The 22,374-nt window shown below is 42.7% G+C and overlaps 1 protein-coding gene across 1 annotated transcript in view; it reads left to right on the top strand.

Annotated features, from left to right (window-relative positions):
* LOC140408742 (uncharacterized) overlaps positions 1 to 22,374 on the top strand; it is a 264,053-nt gene that overhangs the window by 103,951 nt on the left and 137,728 nt on the right. Inside the window, exons 12-17 of the mRNA XM_072496372.1 lie at positions 82 to 114; positions 227 to 262; positions 5,574 to 5,618; positions 16,386 to 16,448; positions 17,913 to 17,981; positions 20,153 to 20,197. Coding sequence (XP_072352473.1) covers positions 82 to 114; positions 227 to 262; positions 5,574 to 5,618; positions 16,386 to 16,448; positions 17,913 to 17,981; positions 20,153 to 20,197 — 291 coding nt within the window. The remainder of the gene's footprint in view (positions 1 to 81; positions 115 to 226; positions 263 to 5,573; positions 5,619 to 16,385; positions 16,449 to 17,912; positions 17,982 to 20,152; positions 20,198 to 22,374) is intronic.

The following is a 22,374-nucleotide window of genomic DNA, read 5'->3' as shown; positions in this document are numbered from 1 at the left end:
ATATGCTATGTTTTCTACATTCATTTTAATGTTACTTGTAGGCCTAAAGTATGTTTGCTTTTTCACTCTGATTGTGATTAGGGCGACCCTGGATCATCAGCTGCTGGAATAAAGGTTAGATTGGTTCTTGTTGCTGAAGCTCTGTTCTTTATTAGCTCTGAAAGTTGTTGAATGATTACTGGTCGTTGGGTGAATTGTATCTTTCCTTTCTCTCCTTCCTCTACAGGGTGAACCAGGTCAACCTGGGCATCAAGGACAAAAGGTAATTGCAAAGGAGAAAGGCATGCGGCTGCTTTTTCTGTTTTCTTTTTCAATACCTATACAATTTGTTTATAATTGGGAATCTTTTGGGCAGGAATTAACTCACTTTCTGCACTGCTCTTGCATCTGCTGATTACCCAGGTAGTAAGCTGTAAAGAAAGAGTGAAAGTAGAATTAACAGTGACTTATTGGCATTGGCCTTTCAATCAATAGCCAAAGATAGACAGTCCATTAAACAAGTAGTTAGGAATCGATCAGAACATAGCCATTAATACACTGTGAGGCTCCCACTAATACGCTTGATTGTGTCACATTAACCTGCTCTAATCCTGAATGCTTCACGAAAATACTAAACCACTTATTTTTTTCATTCTCAAGAGTATGAAAAGGCATTATTCTGATTATTAAAAAATGTGAACATATCTAACAAGCCAAAATTCAGGAAGCACCTTTTGTACTTCCTAATTATCTCTGTTCTTCATCTAGATAGGATTGTACTCGCTCAGCTAGCTACCTGTTTGGGTATGAGTACAATGGAAGATGTGTTTAAATATTTAAATCCTTCCTGACATTTCTTTAGCAATTAAGTCCCAATGTTTCTCTTCTCTTGATCACTGCTTTTTTAATAGTTAGAAGGTTCATGTTATCCTGCAAGGAAAATAAATGAGACTGGTGTTTTCCTAAATTGTTAGTACTAATTTGTCTAGTAACTTATCCAAACAAAGCCATTTGTCAGCTAGCACCAATAAAATTCTGTTTGTTATTCATGGGCTGAAAAGTGACACTCAATCCTGTAGTGTTTTTTTTCTTGAAGCAAATGAGGGAAGTATGGACCATGGGGAATTATAGACATGCTATGTGACAAAGAACAAAAACTGCTTGAAGTCAGATGCTGGGAATATGATGGATACAAAAACATCCATTTCTGTATTGATGTTACATTCCTTTTCTGATGATGAATAGGGTTTCCCTCAGGAAGGAATTATTGGAGGTCAATTTGACTTTGTGCAAAAAGTGTTAAACAACCAATAGCAAATCAGCAGAATGTTTTACAACTCTCTGCTTTTTTCATTTCCATTGAAACCCCTGGAGAGGTGAAAGAGAGTGTTGACTGACTGTCATCAACGTTAAAACTACTCCTGTTCATTCTTCTAAACCCCCAAAAGCATATCAAGAGATTGATTCTATATATCTCAAAGAAATTTAGTTTGAATTTTATTCTGTTTTTTTTTTTAAGTGTTTCATTTTTATTTTGTCATATTTTCCTCTCCATTTCAATTTCCCTGCTCCTTATCCCACTCCTTTGCCCAGCCAGGGCTCTGCCAAATAAGTAGAGCGTGAGCCAGTTCTTATTTTGGCATGGGTAGTTTCACTTGCAAACAGATGAATTGCTGATATGACATCCCCTGTTGTTGCTCCCAGTGCCCTATAGTCGCTCACAACTATTGACTTTGCTGCAATTAAGTCAGCTCTCCTTTTGTGGGCAATTCTGATACCAAAGATATTCATAGAATCCCCAACAGTGCAGAAGGAGGTCATTTGGTCCATCAAGTCTGCACTGATCCTCTGAAAGAGCACCCTACCTAGGCCCACTCCCCCACCCCATCCCTGCAACTCCACACATTGATCATGACCAATTTACCTAACCCAGACATCCTTGGACTGTGGGAGGAAATTGGCGCACACCCGGAGGAAACCCATGCAGACAAGGGAAGAATGTGCAAACTCCACACAGTCACCCGAAGCCAGAATCAAACCCAGGTCCCTGGCACTGTGATGCAGCAGTGCTAACCACAGCACCCCTGTGCCCCTGTTACTCTTTCCCACAGCCTCTAAGCAGATTCGCTAGTATTTGATAAATTGATAATGAGTGTTTTATAAATATGGTATTAAGAGAAGAAAACACCATTCCACAGAATTGTGACAGTTTGAAAGCTAACTATATATGTTTATTTCTTGCAAATATATAATTTCATTAGTATTGTATTTATGGCCTTTTTGACAGATCCTTTTTTATACAATCCGCACTCTCCTGTCTTATGTATCTAAGTACAGATATATATATATATCTGTTTCCAATACAGTAGAGCAACATTTCCCTCTGTTTGTCCAGCACACTTTTATTACATAGGTTCAGCCAACAGTGCAGGTCACAAATAAAAATAAAAAAATTGAACATTGGAAATCTGAAATAAAACAAACAGAACTACTGGAAATGTGCTGCATTTCAGTCAGCAACTGAAACAGGAAAGAGAGGTTAACAGTTCAGGTGGGACACTTCATCACCAGTTTTGGTGAAGAACTACATTCAAAACACAAATCTCTCATTCTCTTTTAGACACTGATCGTCTTACATTCCCCACCATTTTGTGTTTCAAAAACAAATTGCCGATATCAGATGCAGTACACATTAGTGAGAGTATTGTTGGAATTATTCATAGTTTGAACAGGAATACAATCAAAACAAGAAAAGTCTTGCGTCAGTCACTGAACTTTTGTGAACTTTCACATCAGCTAATCAATGTGGTATGTTAGGCATTCCACTGGTCATTTAGAAATCAGCACATGTTTGAGTAACTTGATGCAGTAGCAGTTTGTGCTGGGGTCTTACTTGTTGAATCTTAGAATCGTAATATTTGAACAATTGCAATTTGCTTCGATGATGCACAGGCAAAAAACTATTTTCTTGATTTTTTTGATGAAATGTTTTCTTACTGATGATGCCCCTTCAGAATTCAGAAACCTCTTATTCAGGTCCATGTTGAATAAAAGAGCCCTCTGTAGTCAGTAACTCCATGACTCTGGGGGGCAGGGGGGGAGGGAGATTATCTTTCTCGCAGATGGGGGCACCCATTAAAGATGGCGCCCCTATCTCTATGTAGCCGGGCATCCCGGCTCCATTAGGCCCTGCCTAATGGCAGCATGGCAGCACAAGTGGATAACACTGTGGCTTCACAGTGCTAGGGTCCCAGGTTTGATTCCCCGCAGGGTCACTGTCTGTGTGGAGTTTGCACGTTCTCCCCTTGTCTGCGTGGGTTTCCTCCGGGTGCTCCGGTTTCCTCCCACAGTCCGAAGACATGCAGGTTAGGTGGATTGGCCATGATAAATTGCCCTTTGTGACCAAAAAGGTTAGGAGGGGTTATTGGGTTACGGGGATAGGGTGGAAGTGAGGGCTTAAGTGGGTTGGTGCAGGCTTGATGGGCCAAATGGCCTCCTTCTGCACTGTATGTTCTATGTTCCATCAAATCATGGCAAATTGTACAAAAGTTCCATAAAAAGCGCAGTAACCGTACCCTCACCAACTCAGTGAATACATTCACCGCTCAGTATGGCTCTGAACAATACAAATCAGGAGGTTTGCACCCCTGATATTCAGTGAGCTGATCTTCGCTAAGTGCAGTGGTGCAATGTTAAAATTGGCCTCTGCCACCTTGGTCCCGAGAATGGGAAAAATGTAATAGGTTTTCTAACCTGATTGCTGTCCGCAGTTCCCTGTAGAAAATAACACATCTTAGGGCATCAGATAAGGACAAGATCAGGTCCAACTATACTTTCCTCCACAGTCAAATAATCTGTGGACATTTGGGACAGAATATTGTTTTAAAAATGGCAAAGTGTCAGGTTCTTTCCAGAAACACAGCCCGGCTACATAGAGATCAGGGCGCCATCTTTAATGGGTGCCCCCATCTGCGAGAAAGAGAATCCCCCTCCCCCCTGCCCCCCCACAGTCATGGAGGACACGCACTGCTCCACAAGCTTTGGGGTGATTCCTTCCCATCACGGAAGTATTGGGGGTCCCCGTCTTCCCACCCTGCATGCATTCGTCAGTGCGCACCCCTCTCTCCCCTCCTCATCACACATTGGGGGAAGCCTACCTCTCCCTATGGAAGATGGTTATCCCATGGCAGTGCCCAGGGAGCAAAGCCCAGCCTCTGCCCTCAATCCAGGGGCCTCCAGGTATATCCGTATCCTTGCCGTGACTCATTTCCATTTTCAAAAATCAGGAATGATTTGCACCGGAGTGATGTCTCGCAGCCAATGGGGAGCTTGCCACGGGGCCAGATGCTATGACTTAAAGCCGTTTAATTATATATAACTGCATTTAAGATTATAGATATCAAGTTCACACTCTTCCTGGGCATGAATATGATCACATCACCGGCAGGGGCGGGGAAGATCTCAAACCGAGATCTCACCAGCACAAACTCCGTTATGGCCCTCATGAGATTTAGCAGCTGTAATAGGATTTCTGCCGCAGCTAGTGAATCCAAAAAATCACGCCCTTGATGTTTAAATTCACACATTAATAGTCCACTTGGTGACGCACAACCAGCTGTCACGCCTTGTAGAACCCAAGCGCAACACAAATTGAGGCCTTCAGGGAGAGGAGGGGAAAAATTAAACATTTTCATTCAATGAACAAAGACTTGGCTATAAAGTAAATCTTCTATTTCGTGAGTGACAGCACATTTCCTCGCACATCAATATATGAAATGAAATGAAAATTGCTTATTGTCACGAGTAGGCTTCAATGAAGTTACTGTGAAAAGCCCTTAGTCGCCACATTCCGGCACCTGCTGGCCTGCCTTGGTCTGCTTTCAAAGCCAGCGATTTAGCCCAGTGAGCTAAACCAGCCCCTCATAGATCTCATACCAGTGCTTGTTATTAATCCTTGATTACCCTCCAAAATGTACATCCTGATAAATGAGGGGGAATCATCTGAAATGACACACAAAGTTAAGCCTATACGTCAGGGTATTTTGTGCATGGTGCAATTGTTATGCAATAATGAAGCCAGATTTTACTCCGTACCAATTAGTTCTACTGTGAGGGTAACTGAATGGTGGGAGTTCATGCCCACTGGGAGCTGGATTGTGTTTGCTAAAGCTTGTTTTCTGTAAGATCCCCTAATTGTAGACATGGGGAAACTTTCATCCTTTTCATCTTGCCAACATTTAAAGCCAGGCCCTTGATATGAATGGGCAGTAATCTGATGCATGGTGCCACCTAGTGACCCATTACAGTGACTTCAGATAAAATTGAGGAAACGTGAACATCTTTACAAGACTTTACAATCCTGCTCCAATTCAAGATTGTGCTTGTTAAAAGAAAAATACATTTTAAAATGTTTCCTTGTTGAATGGCTTATGAAGTCACACTGCCATGACTGAAAATCAAACAAAGGCATATTGTATTTGTTATCAATTGAATCATGATTCGGATATTATTGAGTTACCTTTGAGGTGGAGATAAACAAGGCTCTTAAGACAGCTGAACAGTCTTCTATAATGTTTTGTAATTTTCCTGTGTAGGGTGAACCAGGTCTTCCTGGGCTTCCTGGACTCCCTGGGATAAAGGTAATGACTGCTGCAGCCTGCACATTGGGGTGGATGTGAAGTAAAGAATTTGCAAGCAAAGCTGCCATGTGCCTGCTTGGCTTTCGATACATAGTTACCTGTTTCCGTCTGTGGCTCATCCCTTCAGTTTTAACTTGATATGCAAAGCTGATTAATTTCTTTTTGTTGGTTTTAGTTTGCAAATTATCAGAAGTTTTATCATTTTGTGGATCAGCTCTGCAGGGTCCCTCGCCTTCCTACATTTTCCTCAATTTTGTAATTAATTCAAAGTTCACCAATGCAACAAGGAACAATGCATTCTGCAAGGGCACAGTGTCAAGTAAAGTTATTTTGTTGCTGTTTTGTAAAAGGACAGCCTTTTATTACCTAAATAAAGTCTACCTGTTCTAATTATTTTTTATACATTAAATAAATACATATCCCTTAATCGGTAACAAGAATTTTGTTTGCGTCCGCTAATCCATGTATTTTTTCTATTGAATTGAGAATTTGCCCATTAACTTTCAAAGACAGTGTTGTCACTAAAATCTTTAGTGAGTTAACATTATCTTTATTTTAAAAAGTATAACTTTGTCCAGGAGAAAACAGAGCAAACAGGAAAAGCTGGGTGTACCTTTGTCACAGTAACAGCGTGTGAGCAGCACAATGATAAAATTTGCATCATGTTTGTAAATGTACCAAAGGAAAGGGTTTGGAACATTGCCTTTCATTGAGAATGATTTGCGCCTGTCCATTTGAGCTGTGTAATAAAGAAGGATATTATTTTGGTGGAGGCAGAATCAGCACTAGATTGGTTTAATAGCACAATTTCTTATTCGATGGGCAGCTTTGGCCTTTGGAGCAGGAAGACACCTGTAGAACCTTTTTTTCAGCAGACCAAATGAGTTGTGTAGAGGACGCGTTAAAGCACATAGTACACGGGCTGTCGAAGGAATGGCCACATCGCCTTTTCTCAATGAACAAAATATGTTTCTGATAGTTTAATACTCCGTATTATCAATCCCATTTCAAATGTTTCTCAGCAGGTTGAACTCCATATTGGTTATAAAATAAGGTGTCACAGTGGGAAATGTTGAAATTATCTATCAGTTGGAAATACTGAATAAAATAGTACCCTGTTTTACTGTATCTGCGACAGTGAAAGTTGGTTCACTTGTATTCACAGAATCATAGAATGCCTTCAGTGCAGAAGAAAGCCATTCGGCCCATTGAGTCTGTACCAACCCTCCGAAAGAACACCCTATCTAGGTCCAGTCCCCCGCCATATCCCCGTAACCCCACCTAACCTTTGAACACTAAGTGGAAATTTAGCCAATCCACCTAACCTCCATATCTTTGGACATCTTTGAATATTTATTCCTGAATATTAAGGAGAATGAAGGCAAGGAATAGAATTCAACCAGATAATTTTTGTGGCCCAAGGAAAACTTATTTTTATCAAATTGTGGGGTGACAGAGCTGGGTTTGGTATGCTGGTTCTCCTTTGTGCCTAACATCAGCAGTAAGAACTCTCCAGTCAAGTTCAATATGTTTGTGAAGACCCAGAATGTCTTTGACATCAGCAGGACACTGCGCAGAATACTTATTGAAAAGCTGTAAAGGAGCCATTTCTACCAGTCCAGTGGGGACGAAATAACAGGGACCCTTCACTTCAGTTTATTATGTTCAATAGTTTTACAGTTAGGATGTCTCATCACTTATTGAAAAAAAGTTAATGGTGGGTACACTTGTGTGTTCTATGCCTTTGCGCTTATTGGATTTATGGGTTTCAAACCGAGAAGTCAGAAAATCAAGTTTGTTTCACTTCACTCACAAACACAAAGCTTGTGTCATGCAGAATTCCCACTTGATCAAGACGTTCGGTCAGACTGCAGAAATATTCACCACCTCAGAGGCATGCCAGTTTTATAAAGGGTCCAGAGGAGGTTCACAAGAATGATCCCTGGAATGAAGAACTTATCATATGAGGAACGGTTGCGGACTCTGGGTCAGTACTCATTGGAGTTTAGAAGGATGAGGGGGGATCTTATTGAAACTTACAGGATACTGCGAGGCCGAGATAGAGTGGACGTAGAGAGGATGTTTCCACTTGTAGGAAAAACTAGAACCAGAGGACACAATCTCAGTCTAAAGGGACAATCCTTAAAAACTGAGATGAGGAGGAATTTCTTCAGGCAGAGGGTGGTGAATCTGTGGAACTCTTTACCGCAGAAGGCTGTGGAGGCCAAATCATTGAGTGTCTTTAAGACAGAGTTAGATAGGTTCTTGATTAATAAGGGGGTCAGGGGTTCTGGGGAGAAGGCAGGAGTATGGGGATGAGAAAATATCAGCCATGATTGAATGGCGGAGCAGACTTGATGGGCCGAATGGCCTAATTGTACTCCTATGTTTTATGGATCTTATGGTCTTAAATGCAGTTTGCATCAGTATAAATTTGATTTGGCTTTACACTGATGCAAATAGCACAAAATGGGCTGGATGTCCCTGCTCTATCATGCCTGCATTTGAGCAGGAATAGTGATGGAACTGACAGGAAAATGGGGCAGTGAGATTGACCACCACCTCCTTCCCCTGAACTTGTTTTCATTCCTCCACCCCTCCTGAGACTGCTGGCAGCCAGCTCTTCCGTCAACTCCTTCCATGCCCTGACATTAAATTGCCTCTTTTGCAATAGTCTACTCGTCGAAAACATTTGTTTCCACTGAGTTTACTTAAAGTTTCATTCAGGTACAATTTTCACAGGGAACAAATCCAGACACTCTAATATGAAGTGCATGTTATAGCAACAATATTTCTGAACGGTTTCAATCAAGTAAGATTGCAACTTGCAAACTTTCCCGTGGAACAGCACCGGCATACCTAAAAATTAGTTGTCAACCTGGTGAAGCGACAACACAGGATGACTTAATGCCAGACAATGAAAGCAGCATTCAATAGACAAGAGTTAAGTGATTCCACAACCAACAGATTAGATCTTATCTATGTAGTCCTGCCACATCCAATTGCGAATGGTGGTGGATATTTCAGCAACTCACTGGAGGAGGACTATCCACAAATAACCCCATCCTCAATGATGGGGGAGCCCAGCACATCGGTGCAAAGAAAAGGCTTAAGTATTTGCAACTATCTTCAGCTAGAAGTGCCGGGTGGATGACCCATCTATGTGTCTTCCAGAGGTCCCCAGCATCACAGATGTCAGTCTTCAGCCAATTCAATTCACTCCTTGTGATTTCAAGAAATGGCTGAACGCACTGGATACTGCAAAGGCTATGGGCCCTGACAATATTCTGCTAATAGTAATGTAGACTTGTGCTCCAGAACCTATCACGCCCCTAGCTAAGCTGTTCCAGTACAGCTACAACACTGACATCTACCCAGCAATGTGGAAAATTGCCCAGTTATGTCCTGTACACAAGAAACACGACAAATCCAACCCGACCAATTACCATCCCGTCAGTCTACTCATCATCATCAGCAAAGTGATGGAAGTGGATGTCGACAATGCTTGGGTTCCTCCAGAGCCAATCAGCACCTGCCATCATTACAACCCTGGTTCAAACATGGATAAAAGAGCTGAATGCCAGAGGTCAGGTGCAAGAGACTGCCCTTGACATCAAGGCAGCATTTGGCTGAAGATGGCATCAAGGAGCCCTAGCAAAACTGGGCCAATGAGAATCGGGGGGAAATCCTCCGCTGGTTGAAGTCGTACCTGGCACAAAGAAAGATGGTTGTGGTGATGGGTAGTCAATCGTCTCAATTCCAGAACATCACTGCAGGAGCTTCTCAGGGTAGTTCCCTAAGCCCAACTATCTTCAACTGCTTCATCAATGACCTTCCTTCCAATATAAAGTCAGAAATGGGGATGTTCACTGATGATTGCACAATGTTCAGCACCATTTGTGACTCCTCAGATACTGAAGCAGTCCATGTCCAAATACAGCAAGATCTGGACAGTATCCAGACTTGGACTGACAAATGGCAAGTTACATTCTTGCCACACAAGTGCCAGGCATTGACCATCTCCAGCAAGAGTGAACCTAACCATCTCCCCATGACATTTAATGGCATTACCATGACTGAAAACCCCACTCTCAGCATCCTAGGAGTTACTATTAACTACAAGACTGAACTGGACCAGCCATGTAACGTCTGTGGTTACAAGAACAGGTCAGAGGCTGGGAACTCTGTGGAAAGTTATTCACTTCCTGACTCCCCAAAGCATGTTCACCATCTACAAGGCACAAGACAAGTCTATGACTGAATATTCACTACTTGCCTGTATGAGTGCAGCTCCAGCAACACTCAAGAATCTGCCAACACCATCCTAGACAAAGCAGCCCCCTTGATTGGCATACAACCCATCACCATCAACATCCATTCCCTCCACCTGTCTGCCACCTATGACGCACAAGTCAGGGGTGTGATGGAATACTCTTCACTTGCCTGGAGGAGTTCTAACAACATTCAAGAACCTCAACAACCTCTGGGACACAGCAGCCTGCTTGTTTGGAACCCCATTTTTCATCTTTACCATTGACACTCAATGGAGCAGTGTGTACCATTTACATAATACACTGCAGCAAATCTTCAAGTCTTCTTCAACATCATCTCCCAAACCTGTGATCTCTACCCATTAGAAGGACACTGGGAAGAGATACATGGGAACTCTTTGGCCTGCAAGTTCCCCTCTAAGCCACACTTAATTCTGGCTTGGAACTAAATCACTGTTCTTTCACTGTCGCTGGGTCAAAATTGTGGAACTCACTCACTAACAGCACTTTGGTGTACCTACACCACGTTGGGCGTGACTCTCCCAATCAGAGACTTAAGTGCTCACGCATGTCAGTATCTCAAAAATACAGTTCTGTGATAATTAAGTGTAAGTGTTCCCACTGACCCCTAAACCACAGATTTTTTTTAAGAGGCTGCCTCTTTGTTCGCAGCAACTGGTAGCTCTTGAGAACAAAAACTATGGTGAGAAAAACAGCGGCTCCTCTGTGTTAATGGATCCTGTAGAGCTATATAAACAAACAATCTTAAGCCTTCCTTTGAAACTGCCTGGACCTGCTAATCAGAAAGCTTCTAAAAGGCAATAGTCAGTGAGAATGAATGTGAAAAATGCAGTTCAAAGCTTTTAGACTTCTAAACATATAAACAGGATCGAAAAAATTAAACGGCAATGAGATTGACTGGAAAATCCACTTCATATGTTTCCATCACATTAAAATACTTTTACCTTCATCTCACAGATCTTTTAACTTGGCATACTGATAAACTGCTTAAAGCCCCGAACCCCCACGTCCCATGAAGGCCACCCCTTGGAAGCCTGGAGGGACTTGTAGGGAGGATACTCACCCTCTTGCCACTCCTCGGACTGATTTATAGATCCATGACTTTTAATAGGAAACTTTCCATATACATACAAGACCTGTAAGACATTAAATTAAATAGATCACTGAAGTTCCAGAATTGCTTTTAAGAATCTATCCTTATCCCTCTTTGTAGACTTGGAATTAGTACTATTTGCCCTTCAGTATTGTGTCTTTTGCTCCTTTAGTTTATCTACCAATCTGCTCCAATGGCTGGAGCTGCTAAGACTTCAGTCCAAGGCTTTAAGAGATATAGGGCATGATCATATGGCCTTCTCACGCCCAACTCGGTGACGCGACAAGGCCGTTAAATCTCGCAAGATTTATGCGCAAGATCTAACGAGATCTCGCAAAACATAACGATTTGGATCACGCCCTCACAGGGCAGGATTCAGATTTGCATATTTATGTGAGCAGTTAACATCACTTAAGTATGCCGACACCAGAGTCTCCCAATGCCCGGAATCGAACACCCGTGCTTGGGAGACCTTTCCATGGCTCAGTTTAGCACTGGTTTCCATAAACATGGCACCTTGGCAGTGTCACTCTAGCATCTTGGCGGTGCCACTCTAGTATTGCCAGGGTGCCCAGTTGGCACTGCTAGGTTGGCAGGGGCACTGCCAGGGTGTCAGAGTGGTAGTGCCAGATTGCCCGTGCCAGGGATTGGGCCAGGGGATGCCCTTGTCTTATGAGGTGGGGTGAGGGGTGGCACGAGGATCCTCTATTCGGTAGGTTGGGTGGGGGGGTCTGAAAGCCACGGTGGGGGGGATCGAGAGATCGGGACGGCATTTAAAAATAGCGTCCCAATGTCTTCCTGCAGATCGTTGGTGCAGGAAATGAATGTAAGTGTGGCCTTGGCAGGGCGTTCCTCGCCTAGGCCTGAAAGAAAGAGTTCTGTTTAACAGCAGGGTTGTTCACGGCGCTACAGGTGCTGAGAAACAGCCCGCTAAACACGCCCAAAATTGCACTCTTTTTTTTTTTCCTGTTAAATCGCACCCATAGTATTTGTTTAAAATGCATTGTCTACCAGGTTATTTAACTCTGGACTCTGCATATAGATAGGATTGAAGCTGAAAATCTGCAGTTGTTCTAGTATAGCCCTAACATGTGTCTTGTGGGAAGATAGTGGATGGGTTTCAGATTAGAACATAACCTTGATCCCGAGCTTTACATAACAATTCCCACAGAGTATAATGAAGAGATAAGCCACCACTCGCTCCAAACTAAGTAAAGGAGCAAGAGGGGCAGCGGCCAGAAGAGGTACTTCAACCAGGAGTTTCCTCATCACAGGGCCAGCAGGATATCAGTGTGTCAGTACACCAGGTAAACGCAGACCAACTAACGCGTTGAATGCCAGATGTAGAGCCCATATTCTCTGTTTTTAGGTGGGTGGGGGAAGTCCAGCCTCTACCTACCGTTTAGCAGGTGGTGAAGGTTCCCACCTCGTTTGTATAATTTGAAAAAGCCTCTCCCCTGGCATTGCAAGCTTTGATGATGTCATCGGCGGTGGGCAGATCCTGGCATATACACCAGGATCAAATGTGTCTGGGCTTTTAGGCCCATTGTTTGTGGACAAACCCCAGTTAAAGATGGTCCTGTCGACAGGCAGGGGTCTCCACAAAATTAAAACAAATATTTCCAGCTGGTTGCAGCCCTGTCGGGGCAGTGAAAGCGAGACATTAATTACAAGGTGTATTTATACACAGCACAGCATGCAGATGGAGAACTGATTGCCTGTGCATGTGCTCTTGAGTGTACTATTTTATACATTAGCCTCTGGTGGATGTAATGTAGTTAATTATGAAATCAGGACTATCATAACAAAGCTGCAAACTGCCTTCACACCTTTGTTGTGCACGGTGCATGTGCATGAGTGTGTGCATTGGTAAAATGTCAAGTTTGCTGGTTTGTGCGATGGAATGGATCAGAGGCAAACAGTGCCACCTTCTGGTTGTGGCTGGATTTTCTACCCTGTTTTTTCAGCCTCACAATATTGGCTAACTATGTCAGTCTGACATGGAGATTTAAAGCCTCAATAAAATTCTTCAAAAAAATCACCTGACGGTTCAGTTAAATATGCCATTAGAGAGTGTGCCAGTTACATAGAATGACTCGTCACATCAATGTCATTTTATTTATTTCTAACATTCTCATGTTCTTAAAATTCAAGGTTGGTGCTTGTCATCAACGCAATGCTTCCAAATCGATCTGGTCTTTTCCTTTACTCTTTTCAATCTTGGTGGTTTCTTGAACTATAGACTATAGATCTTGATCCCTCAGTTTAGTTATTCCATAATGGCATCTTTCGAAAGGGAACTGGATTAACACTTGAAGGAAAATAATCTGCAAGGATATAATGAGAGAGCCAGGGGAGTAGGATTAATTGGATGGTTCTTTCAAAATGTTAGTACAGAGACGGTGGACCAAATGGCCTCCCTCTTTGCTGCATTGTTCCATGATTCGTGAACTATTTTCCTTCAGTAGGAATCAGTAATTCTTTTCCTTTTGGCTTATCAGTGCTGCTCCCGATTGAAGTGTCACCTATCTAAGGATCACTGTCATTGCTCCAGGTCAAGTATTAGGAGGCTTAAGATCACTGGTGTCCCTCCTGATCAAATGTTAGAAGCCTCAAGATTGTTAGTGACACTTCCCGTGAAGAGACAGGAACCCTTCTGGAGTATTAGTATCGGCCCCAATCCAATAAGAGAAGACTCTACATCGTTAGTGCCATTCGTGATTGAAAGACAGCATTAACTGTCTTTAAAATTAATAAGTGCGGTTACTGACAGCTTAAATTTAGAGATATGTGTTGAGACAATCCTTTGTGGCAGTGCACTTGTCTTCTTTTCAGTCTATCTGATTGTCACTGACAAGTATAATTTGTCTCCTTTTGTTATTTCTACTAAATAGACAGAAAAATTAATAGCTCGCATTAGATAACAGTTGAGAAATAATCCCATTGAAGTCATTGAGAATTATGCTGCACTTCCAGCCATTATGGAATAACTAAGCTGAGGGATCAAGATCTATAGTTCAAGAAACCACCAAGATTGAAAAGAGTAAAGGAAAAGACCAGAATGATCTGGAAGCATTGCTTTGATGACAAGCACCAACCTTGAATTTTAAGAACATGAGTTTAAAAGGAGAGATGACAGAGGGATAAAACTTCCTCACTTTCAGGCTAAGAAAAAAAATGACTTGGAGTTGCGACAGCAGTGTGTCTTTTCCTAAAAGTTTCTATTGTCCATCTCTATAGAAACATATAAAATTATGAAGGGAATAGATAGGATAGATGCGGGCAGGTTGTTTCCACTGGCGGGTGAAAGCAGAACTAGGGGGCGTAGCCTCAAAATAAGGAGAAGTAGATTTAGGACTGAGCTTAGGAGGAACTTCTTCACCCAAAGGGTTGTGAATCTATGGAATTCCTTGCCCAGTGAAGCAGTAGAGGCTCCTTCATTAAATGTTTTTAAGATAAAGATAGATAGTTTTGTTGACGAATAAAGGGATTAAGGGTTCAGGCCGGAAAGTGGAGCTGAGTCCACAGAAGATCAGCCATGGTCTCATTGAATGGCGGAGCAGGCTCGAGGGGCCAGATGGCCTACTCCTGCTCCTAGTTCTTATGTTCTATGCAAAAATAACCTCACGTGCTTGTCAACAAATTACCTCATGAGAGTGAACAATTTATCGACAAGAAAGGTAAATAAAGGGTGTTGAAAATTTTGAATGTTAAGAAACAATTGCAGCTCAGTTCTTAGTTACAAAGTAGGAATTCACACCTTTTTCTAACCGTGACGCACAATTTGATTTTTTTCCCTGGTGCTATGTTATGCATATTTTCAATTTAAGATAGATGTCATCATTTCAACATCTCATATATGTCTCAAATTACGCTTTTTTTATAAGCACCATTTGTGTGTCAATAGGGATCTCTTTAGTTGAAAGGTTACTGTCACCATGAGAAAGCATGAAAGGGCTGGGTTTGACATACTGCCATTGATTTCTCCATTGGCTGGTATCTAACCAGCTGTTGCTGCTTTTTCTTTATTAGTACGAGCTGTTGGGGATATTGTATGAAGACTTTGGAAAAATAAGAGAGGCCATCAGGGTGTTTTCATTTACAGCTTAGTTAGTACATCTGGGATGAACAAAGAAAAATTTTATTTGAAGGTAAGTCCAAAATGAAGGATCTGATCTATGTGCCATCTGTAGACATGCGGTAGTCATACAATGTATCACCAAGCAAGGTACCAAGACTGGAAGAGCAAACATGGAAACTGATGTTTAACACAAGATTTCTGATGCACTGGGGAAATACTTTCAGAATTACAGCTACTTAAAAGAGCAAGTGTTTTCCAGTTGCAAAAATTATAACACATGTAACTTTGAATCTGCTCTTCAGTCAAGTGGAAAAATGCATTTTTATTTTGTTACGATGGTTTCTTTTTTCTTGTCCGATTAGTCATGAACAGACCAGTTAAAGTGTAGAAACATCATTAATAATATTATTAAGCCTGTGGAGTTGATGGCCTCTGTGAGTTATGGCAGGGAGAGGGATGAATACATGTGACTACAGGGCCTATGCCTGGGGGACAGAGCAAAATATGGGAACCTTGTTGGCATTTTACAGTGTGACATTGTGATCAGGATTGCATGGTGTTCAGCAGAGAGACCATGGAGGCTTCACTGAGTTTCACCTTTGATACAAAAAGCGCATCTCAGGGCAGCTGGTTTAACATCACTGATGGACTTGCACGTTTATCAAAGGTCAGCGTGCATCTGTCACTTTTTGATTTCTCATTGCTGGGCCAGACTCTGCTCCAGCCCTGCAGTGTCTCACAGCACCCCGTACAGAATGACAACTCCAGGAGACAAGATTCTCAAGCGGGCTTGAAGAATGCTTTTTCCACAATACCTGAGCTTGGCTGATGGTCCAAATATTCTTGGTGCCCAGGACCCCAATAATTCTTCATCCAATTGTGAACTGAGGAAGGGAATGAAGGACATTTATTTGAGGCTCACATCCTGTGCATTGGCGGAACATTCTGTTTCAAACTGAAAGTGAATAGCTGCCTTTACATGGAACACCTTTACTGGTGTTCAGCTAGATGATCTGACTGCTACTTTTACCCTCATTTTCTGCTGTGCACAACATTGCATCTTGGCTTCACGGCTGTTTATGATTGGCTGATATCCTAGCACTCGAGTCTGTTTGAAGTAGTCTAGTTCTTTGCAATGCAACCCCCTCGTTTATATCTTGTTTTGAATCAATGTATTGTTTATTTCCTGAGTTATGGAAGCTGTTAGCCTGTTAATCAAACAGATGATTAATTCAAAAAACATCAAAAGTTCAAACTCTGTTAAGATTGAATACATATTTACTTTGACATTTTTATTTTAGGGTGAACCTGGATTTTGGGGACCTCAGGGAGAACCTGGGTTGCCTGGGTTACCAGGGACAAAGGTGAGTTCATTGCAGTTGTGTGCAAAATGCTACAGCCTGAGAGCGCTGACTCTGTGTCTATTCCCAATCTAAAATTTGCTCAACCTGTTGGGTTGGATTTCCGCGAGTCCCGGTGACTTGGAAGTCCTTTAAAAATGTTGTAGAGTTCTCGATTCCAGGATTCCTGATCCCCTTCCCGAGTTCCCAATTTTCTGGAGTGCCTTTTAAAGGTACGGTCTGGGTTGCGTCGTGAGCCTGCGCCCTGCACTCCAGACCAATCAGCTCCATTGCAGGATTAGGCATGTCTTAGTCCTTCGCAATTTTCATAGAATCCAATCAGTTTTCCAAAGAGTCATGGTTCACAATGGCTCAAAGATCCCATGAACTACAGTCTGTATGAGGGAAACGTTTGAAACGTTGGTTCGAAAAGTCCTTCTTATGTCCCTGTGCTCAGTTACGTCCCTCACCCATCCCTGCAGCGCGTCATGCCCTCCCACTGACATCTCATGTCCCCATGCTAAGCCAAGGCACTTCAATTCCCATTCACCCAGTATATGCTGTATAGAAGCAATGAACCCTATGGCAATGGTAGGATGTGTAAAACAAAAGCTTTACACGAGCCAGTCATTCTTCAATATCTTTCCACTTTTTAAAAAAAACATTACTACAGGACAATATAAATGTCAATCATCCAGACATTTTTTTAAATTTAATTTAGAGTACCCAATTTTTCAATTAAGGGGCAATTTAGCATGGCCAATTGACCTACCCTGCACATCTTTGGGTTGCGGGGGTGAAACCCACGCAAACACGGGAGAATGTGCAAACTTCACACGGACAGTGGCCCAGGGCCGGGATCGAACCTGGGACCTCAGCGCCGTGAGGCAGCAATGCTAACCACTGTACCACCGTGCTGCCGCATCCAGACATTTTTAAGTATTAAAAGCTGAATCGGCAAGCATCTGAAACCTCTACTTTGTGTAAATAAATGTTGTGAAATTGACAGCATACATCAGGGAGCCAGAACTTTCAATCAAGCAATGTTTTCTCTGGGGCTCAGGTATTTCAACCGACTAATGGACTTCTGGACTCTCAGTCAAGAATACATAATGAGATTCAGGCATCCATTGCGGGAGGGGTGAGGGCGTGTGAAGGGTGAGGATCTTTCTGTTTTTATTATAGGAGGAATGAAGTCCCAACGCACTGAATTGAACCTTTTAAACAGCCTGCCACCCAATCCAGCAACTCCTTGTCTGCCTTTTAAACTCTTTCACATGTCAGCCTGCCTGACTGCAGCCTGCCTCTGTTACGTCACTATTGTGCCCATTGTGCATACTCTCATTGGGAAATGTGGAGGAAGTTACCAACAGAGAAATCAGTGCGCTACCTGACGGAATTTACCATGGACCTTGCCGATCTTATTGTTGCCGAGAAACCTGGGCTAACATATCTGTGATGTTGTTTGTTCTGTGGTACTTTTAACAGGGAGAGAAAGGAGATGGAGGGCCACCAGGAAGAGGTGAAATAGGCCTGCCTGGAACTTCAGGCCCAAAGGTCAGCTGATTGTTTTACCCAGGAGGTTTTTTTAATCTTGCACACACTGGTGGACATGATGTTTAGAGCTCTGAGTTGTTCATTTGCACCATATCACACACATTTCCAGACTCTACCTTTAGTTGTGTCCAGAAAATGTGCAGTTGGTGTCTGCATGGTCGGGTTGACAGATCTGTGTTCTCCATACTGTTGAACTGAGCAGGAGATCATTTGTGACTGAGGGTCTGTTTTACGTGGTCAACAAACAATTCTTTTTGAACAATGCACTGCTGACTGACTAGGAGAACTTGTTTTAAATTCAATTGATTTTTCAGGTCTCCATAGTTGCTCTGTGCAAATATCTTTTCAATGGTATGGGACTGCTGTGCTTTCAATTCAGAGGCAGTTCATTGACTGTGTGGTTTCAAGGAGCAGTACCTTGATTCATCGGGACGTTGCTTGAGCTGGAGTGTTTCAGATATCAAGAGAGACTGGAGTTGTTTTTCTTGGAGCAGCGAAGGCTGAGGGGGTAATCTGATTGAGGTGTACAAACCTACGAGGGACATCGAATGGATAGGAAGGAGTTCTTCCCCTTAGGGGTCCATAACCAACAGGCATAGATTTAAAGTAAGGTGCAGGAGGTTTAGAGGGGATGTGAGGAAATACTTTTTCACCCAGAGGGTGGTGGGAATCTGGAACTCACTGCCTGAAAGGGTGGTATAGGCTGGAAACCTCACAACATTTAAGAAATATTTAGATGACCACTTGAAATGAAATGAAAATGAAAATGAAAATCGCTTATTGTCACAAGAAGGCTTCAATTAAGTTACTGTGAAAAGCCCCTAGTCGCCACATTCCAGGGCCTGTTCGGGGAGGCTGGTACGGGAAATGTCATAGCATACAAGGCTACGAGCCAAGTGATGGAAATGGGATTAGAATAGATAGGGACTTGATGGCCGGCACGGATATGATGGGCCGAAGGGCCTTTTTCCGTGTTGTTAAAAACTCTATAAATCTATGACCTCCTATTTCGAGATTAAACACAAGGGGCTGTATTCTCCGCAGCCCCGCCCCAAAATCGCATTTGATGCGGGGGCGGAGAATCAACGTTCGCACCGAAACCGGGCTCGCCGTGTTCGTGGAGTACTCCGCGCAGCTGGGGGCTCATTGCCAGAGGTCCGCCCAGCGATCCTCCGCTCCCAGCCGGCGAAGTTCCCGACGGCGTGGTCCTAACCACCTATTGCCGATCGGGAGCCTCGCGTGGCGGCTGCAGACTCAAATTTGGAGTTGAAGAAGTCAAGATCTGCTTTCTAGTCCCTATTATAGAATTACTATCAGAGCTTAACAAAAGCATGACTTTTATCCACAAAAGTCTCCTTTGGACCTCCACTACTTCTAGCTTTTCACTATTCAGAAAATTCCCTGTTCTGTCCTATTTATGTGCAAGTGGATGGCCTCACACTTGTCAACATGGCAATCCATTTGCCAGGGTTTTGAAATTCCCCCTCTTAGAACTTCAGTGTGGCCTAGCTTGTTCCCCTCCAAAGTTTCAATGTGGTCTTGGCTGTAACCCTAAGGGGAAGGGCTGACTGTACCTCATTGTAATCCCAGGAGAGGGGATTAAGATCATTATGCCTCACTATAACCCTGGGAGTGGGGAGTGTCTGTGCCCCAGAAGTGGGGAAGGATAGATTGTACCTCACTGTAACCCTGAAGGCTAGGGTACCTCACTGCAACCTCAAGGGGCACATGAGGACTCAAGCTGTTACTCTGAAGAGAGAAGATGAGGCAGACTGACAAAATATTGCTTTTTTAAGACATATTCGATAGATGTATAACTTATAAACTATAGTTAGTAAAAAAAAGTACAGAAGAATCCTAGCTATATTCAGTTTATCTCTATTATTGCTAAATTCACGACCAACAATATGAGTTAAATAAATCCCACTTCTCCAAACAAAAATCAAAAAGAGTCTTGCACCGCAAGTTAGTTAAGCCCATTTATTTCAATGCATAGAGTATATTGCAGAAATTGGGACTGCCATTTGAACAAAGCACTTATATCAAAGTATCATTAACCATGCTTCTCAACAGTCTCTGTTCACAAAATGATTTCACGTTTCACCTTTGTCTTTCCCTGCTGCTCCCCTTCTGCTGCTTTTCCTTACCTGTTGCTGTGTGACCTGGAACAGGGCGAGCCAGGTGAACTAGGGATGCCAGGCCGCTATGGAGTAAAGGTCAGTGCTGTAGGCTACTTCAATGCTTGTAGTTTTCTTTCTATCCGTTAATAATTGGAAGCGACTTCAGAAAAACTTGGTAGGAGTGAAATTGGTCCTGAGCTGCCAAGGTTAAAGGCTGTCAGCGTTGTCCAGAACAAAAAGCTTAATAGAATCTGTGTAAGAGAAACAAAACACTCTTTAGGTCCACCAGGGCCATCAATTGTTATACATCACTCCCTTTATTGTACCCCTTGTACCCTCTCTCTCTTAAACAAATTCATTCAATTCACATCAGTGGCCTTCCTTGGTAAATTATTCCAGAACTCTATTAGCCTTCGAGTGAAATGTTTTGCCTGACTTCCCTCCGAGTCCACCTTAAGTACCGTGATACTTTGCCACAGAGCAGGATGGCCGATAGGGAGGCCTCAGTATTCTGGTGTCCCTACAACTGCCTGCCAATTTATCCTGGCTGACAGATGTGTGACCGAAGTTCTTGCTGTTCCTCGCTCTGTGTGTACTACTTACTCCAAAGGCTCTCATTGTTCCATGGATTTATTTTTTAACGATAAATCTTTGTTAATGTGTTTTTCTAAAAAAAAAATGAAGATTCAGCAGAGTTAACCCCCGATAGAAGCAAGCTAATAGCATTAAATCCAGCTGTTCACCTTCAGGTGCTGAACTCAGAATCCTGCGCAACAGGAGATAAATATTCATGGACTCACATCCAGGGTGAGATTTTCATTGTGTGTCTGTGTGTATATATATATATATATATATAATATATAGATATAAAAGTTTATTTCGCTAACTGGTCTTGCAACAGACTGGTTGTAATACATAGGTTACATGGAAGCAAAGCTCCTCTGGCTTCACACCAATACAAGTTGTGTGACGTAATTCAGATGTGAAGCACCTTTAGGTTACAGATGCAATATCAAATCAAGTATAACTTTGCTTCATTCCCAGTGTGACACACCCACAACCTGCACAAAGCAAAGCTGTGAAAAGTGGCCAAATCGTGCAGTGGCTCCGTGCAATATTTTGCACTTTTTATTTTTTTAATCATTTTGCTGCTAGTTGAGAGGTGAACCAGTTGTCTTGATAGTAAAACTGAACCAGCATTTGGGTACCCATAAGCAGAGCTCTGATGTGAGTGCAGGTACACACAAATAGCACAACTTGTCCCCCAACCACAGAGTGTGACGGAGAAGGAAAGGAAACTCAAGCAAGTATCATTTGGAGCACAGCACCAATAGAATAACAATATCCAATAATAATCATCTTTATTAGTGTCACAAGTAGGCTTACATTAACACTACAATGAAGTTACTGTGAAAAGCCCCTCGTCGCCACACTCCGCCGCCTCTTCGGGTACACAGAGGGGGAATTCAGAATGTCCAATTCACCTAACAGCACGTCTTTCAGGACTTGTGGGAGGAAACCGGAGCACCCGGAGGAAACCCACGCAGACACAAGGAGACCATGTAGACTCCACAGAGACAGCGACCCAAGCCGGGAATCGAACCAGCGACCCTGGCGCTGTGAAGCAACAGTGCTAACCACTGTGCTATTGTGCCGCCCAGTAATGTGCGCCAGAAAAACTGGCATTGAAACATCTGAGATGAAGGCCCGAGGAGATCTTTAAACTCAGGAGTTTATTGCTTTGCATCATGGTGTCACTAATGAAGAGGAAATGTTCCCAGGGCTTATAAACAATGGCCTGTAGAATCATTTCAGCATTTTTCTGCTATGTTTTATTCTTATAATTCTTAATCGAGCATTCCAACTTTTCTATTTGAACAGGTCCAGCTTGGGACTTAAATTCCCAAAGTTCTATAAACCATGGCCAACTTTTTAAGCTATTAATGTAAAGGGGTAGGTAATCTGGTCAGTGATTAGTCTTGTGCCTGTTGGACGTAACTTCAGGATTTCCAGACAGTCTAGACTGACAGCTCCAGAGGAACTATCAGGGACCAATTTAATCCACAAAAATATCATAAGGGAATCATCTAATGGTTTGCCCTGGTTTTTGGAGGCTGTATTGAGCTCAAAGAAGTCCAGGTCTTTCACACTTCATCACTGCAATTCCTAGGCAGGTGAGAGACAATACTCCTGCTCCCAATTCGTATGTTAGAAAACATACTTTCATTTCTTCCAGCTAAATAATAATGATGTGAGATAGGCTTCCGATCTCA

The sequence above is a fragment of the Scyliorhinus torazame genome, chromosome 3, assembly GCF_047496885.1.
Source record: "Scyliorhinus torazame isolate Kashiwa2021f chromosome 3, sScyTor2.1, whole genome shotgun sequence".
Taxonomy (NCBI): Eukaryota; Metazoa; Chordata; class Chondrichthyes; order Carcharhiniformes; family Scyliorhinidae; genus Scyliorhinus; species Scyliorhinus torazame.
The sequence above is the reverse complement of the archived record's forward strand: the minus strand, read 5'-3'. Positions and strand labels throughout refer to the sequence as shown.